Source organism: Vigna unguiculata, chromosome 5, assembly GCF_037176805.1.
Source record: "Vigna unguiculata cultivar grain cowpea cultivar isolate G323 ecotype 2 chromosome 5, ASM3717680v1, whole genome shotgun sequence".
NCBI lineage: Eukaryota > Viridiplantae > Streptophyta > Magnoliopsida > Fabales > Fabaceae > Vigna > Vigna unguiculata.
In genome coordinates, this window is record NC_140796.1 from 51,121,259 (window position 1) to 51,128,421 (window position 7,163).

Genomic DNA, 7,163 nt, shown 5'->3' on the forward strand with positions numbered 1-7,163 from the left:
CTCACACGTGTCCACCTATTTCCTACTCCTGTTTCTTCTTGTCTCTTTACTGTTACTTCCTATGCTCCACTCTTCCAACCAAATTTTTCTTCATCTTCAACATAATAAATAAATAAATACCCTTATATATATAAATATCAGTGACTTCCACTTTTTCACTAACCATTATTTCTACAAGTTTTTCCCTTTTAAACAGAACAAACTAAGTACATAAGTAATGATAGTGTAACAACCTAAGTACCTTTGTTGAATGGTGTGTGTGTGAGTGGAAAGAAAAGAGAAGAGAAGAGAAGAAAGAAAGAGTTGGTGTTGAAGAAGTGGTCCATTGTAAATAGTGTGGAGTTGACAATGGAGATAAACGTGTGAGATAGGTATTGGCATTGGCATTGGCATTGGAAGAGATAAACGGATGCACTCAAAGCCTTTTATCTTCAATTATCGTTGTCAGACTCAGAACACATCAGAGTAGAGGACAGCGACACCCTTTTTTGGCTCTGCCTTGCTTTCTTTTCTTTAATATTTTTTTTTCTCATCCTGTCATATTCTTTTCCACACTCACAAACACACTGTGCCCAAATTTATGCTCATTTGTCAATTTCTCGGGACCCTATATGTGCTTCTGCCCCACCTACTGGGTCCCCTCCTTCCCTTCGGATACACACACACTTTCACTATTCACTGTTTCGGTTAGCAACACTTCATTCTTTTACCCCTTCAGATCAGACTATGCATGTGAATATTTCAGTTTTGGTGGAGCACCTCACTTACCCATAACCTAACCTAACACACCCTTGGATCATTTTTCTAAAGAGAAAAAAAAAAAAGAGCACTCAGAATGGGTGAATATTAATAAATGGGATTTCTTGGGTACATACTATAATAGATGATGTAGATAAATGGAGTGAGTGTGGGACGGCAAAAAAGGGACAAATGTTCAAGTTATGGCCTTTGAGCAGAAGATAAGAATGAGATATTGATTGAGGGGCCTGAGGGCTAACTACAAAATTCAATTCTTAAAATTATTATCCCAACATTTCTCTATACATAGATGGTTTCTTCCATGCGTCTATCATTTCATCTTCTTGTCTTAATTGTCTCGACGTTGTGTGTCGGTATCAATGTTGATTCTTAACCAACCAATCCTATTCTTTTCCAAACCACATCTTTTTTTGGCTGATTTATCAACCTTTTCTATTTACCTTTTTTTTTTCCTCATAATTATCCCCATCTTGTTGTCATTGTTCTTTCTCATTACATAACTACAAAAGCGTGTATTAAACTTGTTTAAATGACATTTAGCACTCTTATTTATAACAACTGACCCTGATCGAGCAGAATAGATTAATGGATTATTGATGTTACATCGAGTCTGGTACTGACGACGTTGTCGGTTCACCTAAATGACTTGTTTGGAGTAAGGCCAAGTTGGTCTGATTAATTCATAAGCTTTTTCCTCAGCAGCATGTAAATTTATTCCTTTTAACTCTTACAGGATAATCTACCCTATTTGACTATCACTATATGCATATGCCCTGACAATGGTTTCTGAATTCGGCTATGTATCGTACGGGCTGGTGCTTTCCCTTGTTGTTGTTGTATCTATTGCTTTTGTCTCCATCTGCATAGTTATAACTCATTTTTCTCTCCTTGGGCCTTTTTCTTTTTCCTTACATTTTTTTCAACTTTTATTGATTTGATATCTCATCACCATCGAATATTAATGTAAATGTTGATGTGCTTGTACGTGCATTTTCTTGCAGTTCAGATGGAAAAATGGAGTATGTGTTTTCTATGTGAGGTGTATACACATAAGGAAGAATTTAATTTGTAGGGTTATTGCATTTGCATGTAAGTTATTGGTACTATTATTATCATTAAGATTTGTCTGTTAATTAATTTCTGCATAAAGTCAAAAGGGCATAAAGAAATGGGGTGTCTTGCAGTCGGCAAGAAAAGAACAAGAACAACTTTCCGTGTCCTCCTTCTTTGTCATAACTCATAACCAAACGAGGTTTTCGAGAGCCATGTATTATCTTGGCATGAAAGTGGCGTTTTATTAGCACAATCACTCATCAGTGGACACAACCTACCCTTCACCATGTGGCCATCTCCATCTTCTTCCTCTCTGTGATCGATGTCTTTGTCAATGCAACTTATATTCTCTCCTTATTCACCCTTTCATTAAACATCTCACAGAACCACTTTACCAGTATCTTTGTTTGTTCATTCACCATTTCATATTTGTTAATTTCATTAATTCAGAGGTGAAAAAACTGATATTAATAAAAGCGTGGAAAAGTTCACAAAGAAAGGGTCCATTAAAAAGCTTGTGCGGTGGATGCTTTTAGTAGTAAAAAAAATACTGCACTTCGTGACTGTGTGACTGTTACAATTACAACAGACAGGTGAAATATGCAGCAGCAGTTCATGCGCATGAGCAAGAGGCCCACATATCTAACTTTCTAGTTTCTTCCTTCATTAAAATTTTGCCTTTTTTTCATTATTTATGTGTGCAGAGCAAAGTGTAGATTAGACTAATATAATCAATAGACGCTTAACTTATTTGACATCTAGCGAAAACAAAGGAAGAAATGGAACATGTTATGATATAGCATGATAAAATAAATAAATTAAAACAATAAATACTAAGCTTTAAGAAAACTGTTTAGAGATAAAAGGTATTTGTGTTCCATTAACCTGATCCCCGACAAAAAAATCGGGGGTCTCACTTCCGTGGCAACGATCTCACCACCCATGTAACGCGTGGCATGTACGCGTGAACAGCACTGGCTGAGTCTTTGAGTTCACTTTTTCTGTTTTTTTACTTTGGAAGGTGATGATATTATCTAGTTAGAAGCAGAGGCAAAAGAGAGTAAAGAAGAGAGAGAGGTTAACATAGCATTTATTTTGTGTATTATTATGATTAGTATAAATAGTATAGAGAAAGTAAATGTAAAAATGCCTTACCTTGTCAGGTTATGACTTATTGCAGACAGAGACTGAGTCAGAAGTAGGGATGTTGAGTTGGGTTGGCAGTTAACAGTGCCATAATAATATAATGAATCAGTGATTATCACTGTCACACTTCCAGGTAATTTTAATTTTTAACTTTACCACATATACTTTTATTTTAACTCCTCATTCTGACACCAATAACCTCATACATAATAGTAACAATAATACTAATAGTATTAATGATGATGCTGCTGCTAATTACCTCTAACTATCTTTATTGCATCATGTCATGTCACCATAATTTATAGCCCTACTATTATTAAACAATTCCATTCCTCTTCTTCAAATTAAATAATACTTTTTTATGTTACCATTATAATAATGAAATAAATAGATGAAACCTTTGCTTTGGCTGGCTCAGGAATAGGCATAGGCTTGCTTGCTTCTATGCAATTGTTTAGTTTATAGGCTCCGGGTGGAGTAAGAGAGAGAGAGTGTGGGTAAGAGAAAAAGTTGTCCTTTATTTTCCTTCTTTCTCTGAGATCTGAGCCAACCCAGATAATAATAAGCAGAAGAAAAAAATTCAGTGAGGAAAAGAAAAAGTTTTGTATGTGGATATGTGAGGGAAAAAGTTAAACCTTTTGATTTTGCATTCACTGACAGAAAAAAAGAGAGAGAGAGAAACATAAAACATCAGCAGCACCTACACAGAGAGTGTTTAATTGAATCAGTTTTGGTTTGGTGTGTGCCGGCGCAATGAAGGAAACGGAGAAGAGTTTGGATCCGCAGCTGTGGCACGCATGTGCCGGCGGCATGGTTCAGATGCCGCCGGTGAACTCCAAGGTGTTCTACTTTCCTCAGGGGCACGCGGAACACGCGCAGTCCAACCTCGATTTCGGAGCCTCCCGGATTCCTATTCCGCCGCTCGTTCTCTGCCGCGTGGCGGCTGTCAAATTCGTCGCCGACCCAGAAACTGACGAGGTCTTCGCCAGGTTAAGGTTGGTTCCTCTCAGAAACACCGAGCTTGACCACGAAGAAAGCGAGAACGTTGACGGTAACGGCGCGGAGGGTTCTGAAAAGCCAGCGTCTTTCGCGAAGACGTTAACTCAATCGGACGCGAACAATGGTGGGGGATTCTCCGTGCCGAGATACTGCGCGGAGACCATTTTCCCGCGGCTGGATTACTCGGCGGAGCCACCGGTGCAGACGGTGATCGCGAAGGACGTGCACGGCGAGGTGTGGAAGTTCCGGCACATTTACCGAGGGACGCCTCGTCGGCACTTACTTACCACGGGATGGAGCAGTTTCGTGAACCAGAAGAAACTGGTTGCTGGGGATTCCATAGTGTTTCTGCGGGCGGAGAATGGCGATCTCTGCGTGGGGATTCGTAGGGCGAAGAGAGGGGGTGTTGGTGGGCCCGAGGCGCCGTGTGGGTGGAGTTCTGGTGGTGGTGGTGGTGGTGGCGGGATTGGCCCTTACGGGGCGTTTTCAGCTTTCTTGAGGGAGGAGAGCAAGGTGGTGAGGAATGGGTGTGGGAGGCCGAAAGTGAGTGGTGAGTCTGTGAGGGAGGCTATTACTATGGCTGCTAACAACCAACCCTTTGAGGTTGTTTATTACCCTCGAGCCAACACTCCCGAGTTTTGTATCAGAACTTCTGCTGTGAGGGGTGCTATGAGGATTCAGTGGTGCTCTGGGATGAGGTTTAAGATGCCCTTTGAGACTGAGGACTCTTCCAGGATAAGCTGGTTCATGGGCACCATAGCTTCTGTTCAGGTTCTTGATCCTATCCGCTGGCCCAATTCGCCTTGGAGGCTTCTTCAGGTACCCCTCTTCTTTTCTCAATATTCTAACTTTTTGTTCCTTCATTCTTGATTCTTGATTCTTGATTCTTGATTCTGTTAACAAGATCAGGGTTTTCCAATCCTTGAACCTTTTTTTCTTTCCTTTTGGGATTGGGTGGGGGTTGTTGTAATAAAAAATGATTCACCCTTGCAATTTGTATGCATATACTTGTATTCTTAAGTTCGAAACGCCATGTTTGTGAATCAGAAGTACGGTTTATATTGGGGTTAAATATTAGCAATAGACTACTACTGAGGTAAATTTGTAATTGGGAGAATGGAACAGCAGCAGAAATAGGTCTAGAACATGTTGTTGATTGCATTGAAAGAATAGTTGGGAGGATTTGAATCTTACGATGCAAGCGTGAGTTTGGTACAGGTTACGTGGGATGAGCCAGATTTGCTGCAGAATGTGAAGCGCGTAAGTCCATGGTTGGTTGAGTTGGTATCTAACATGCCAGTGATCCATCTGGCACCATTCTCTCCGCCAAGGAAGAAGCTTCGGTTTCCACAGAGCCCAGAGTTTCCCCTTGATGTTCAATTTCCGATAGCAACGTTTTCAGGCAACCCCTTTGGGTGTAGCGGCAGTAGCAGCCCCTTGTGTTGTCTATCTGATAATGCTCCTGCAGGCATACAGGGAGCCAGGCATGCTCAAATTGGAATATCTTTGTCAGATCTCCACCTTAACCATAATAAGCTGCAGTTGGGGTTGCTTCCAACCAACGTTCGCCAGCTTCATTTGCAAAATGGGATTTCTAATGTCAACATCACCAACCATGGTAAGAGTAAAGAAAGCCTTTCGTGCTTGCTCACCATGGCAAGTCCACGCAAGAGTTTGGAGAAATCTGATCAAGTCAAGACACACCAATTTTTGCTTTTCGGTCAACCGATACTCACCGAGCAACAAATCTCTACATCTTCCACCGCAACCGCAACCGATGATGACAACAACAAGGAGAAGAAGGAGAGGGGCTTCCTTAGTGACTCCCTCTCTTCAGTTTCCCCCGGAAAGTCATCTTCCACCGCCGAGTTCTCTTGGCAACTCGCTTCTGATACCAGTCATTGCAAGGTTTTCATGGAGTCAGAAGATGTGGGACGAACCCTTGACTTGTCCTGTCTTGCTTCTTATGATGAACTTTACATGAGACTCGCCACCATGTTCGGAATAGAACGCTCTGAGATGTTGAGTCATGTTCTCTATCGCGATGCAACCGGTGCTCTCAAACAAACCGGAGAAGAACCATTCAGGTATCATTCCATTTCTTGTTCATGTCTAATTTCTCGTTGAACTCAGTCCTACAAAATCGATTCGTAAATTTTGAATATCTTTAATCAATGTAGAACTTTCAACATAGTCTTCATGTTTTATTGATGGGTTTGGTTTTGTACAGTGAGTTCATGAAGACCGCTAAAAGATTGACAATTCTGAGTGATTCAAGCAGCAAAGACAGTAGAAGGTGTGTAGAATGTTTGTATATGTGGAAGTTTAACTGTTCTTGGTTCCTCTTTGTGACTTGAAAGTGTGTTTTTTTACATGCAGGGTTTGGATCACAGGAACTCGGAATGCTGAACATGGATTGGATGCTACTTCGAATAAGACAGGTCCTATGAGCATATTTGCTTAAAAAGGTGTTTTTTACATGTGAGAAAGTTGAAGGATTTGGATTATATGAACAGAACACACAATCGATGTTGCCGTCTTTGTTTCCTCCGACTGTAGAGAACAATTATTTTTCTTGTATAATGGACAATTTTTATTCCAATATTAATTAATTAACGTAGATTTTGTTGCTATCAGAGTGTTGTTTGCTCTTCTTTTTGCTGTTGCAGTGTCTACACGTCACTGCTTCTTCTATTTTTCTCAGTACAGTTTTGTGTGGTCTTAAGTTCAAGCCATGCTGTCATTTGTATGCGTCATATGTGGATTCAGATTCAGTGTTAGATTATTGTAGAATTAATTTTCATAATGTAAGTTTAAATTAATTTCGGTCATAAATTTGATCCTAAAATACATTACTCTGAGTGAGATTGATTAAATTAACAAACTGAATGGTTTTTAAAACATCTCTTTTGTTGTGAACTTTTGTGGGGTCTCTCATGAATGTTATATGTGCATCTGTTGATCCATGTTCATTGAATTAGTGGCATTAATTATAACATGTTTAAAAATAATAAGTGGTGTAAGAGGTAATCATAATATACAAATTAAGAAATATGTTTCCGTTTAGAAGAGATAATCATGACTGATTATTCTATTCCATTAATCTAATGCAGTTTTGTAGAAAGTTGATTTTGATGATTTTGAGGTTGAGAATGGACCTGATTTGAACTTTGAGATGAGAATAATTTAATCCGGTCTAATCACGT

General features: G+C 39.7%; 1 protein-coding gene across 1 annotated transcript; it reads left to right on the forward strand.

Annotated features, from left to right (window-relative positions):
- The first annotated feature begins 3,436 nt into the window (after positions 1 to 3,436).
- On the forward strand, positions 3,437 to 6,593 carry LOC114185330 (auxin response factor 18-like). Its single transcript, XM_028072995.2, has 4 exons — positions 3,437 to 4,776; positions 5,176 to 6,044; positions 6,188 to 6,253; positions 6,337 to 6,593. The coding sequence occupies exons 1-4, from the start codon at positions 3,712 to 3,714 to the stop codon at positions 6,419 to 6,421; spliced, it is 2,085 nt and encodes a 694-aa protein (XP_027928796.1). The 5' UTR covers positions 3,437 to 3,711; the 3' UTR covers positions 6,422 to 6,593.
- Positions 6,594 to 7,163: the final 570 nt, after the last annotated feature.

What these genes read in the sequence shown, in the direction of transcription:
- LOC114185330 (XM_028072995.2), top strand. Translation starts at nt 3,712, where the DNA reads ATGAAGGAAACGGAGAAGAGTTTGGATCCGCAGCTGTGGCACGCATGT. An exon ending in CGCCTTGGAGGCTTCTTCAG is followed by an intron (nt 4,777 to 5,175) that starts GTACCCCTCTTC and finishes AGTTTGGTACAG; the next exon opens with GTTACGTGGGATGAGCCAGA. An exon ending in ACCGGAGAAGAACCATTCAG is followed by an intron (nt 6,045 to 6,187) that starts GTATCATTCCAT and finishes GGTTTTGTACAG; the next exon opens with TGAGTTCATGAAGACCGCTA.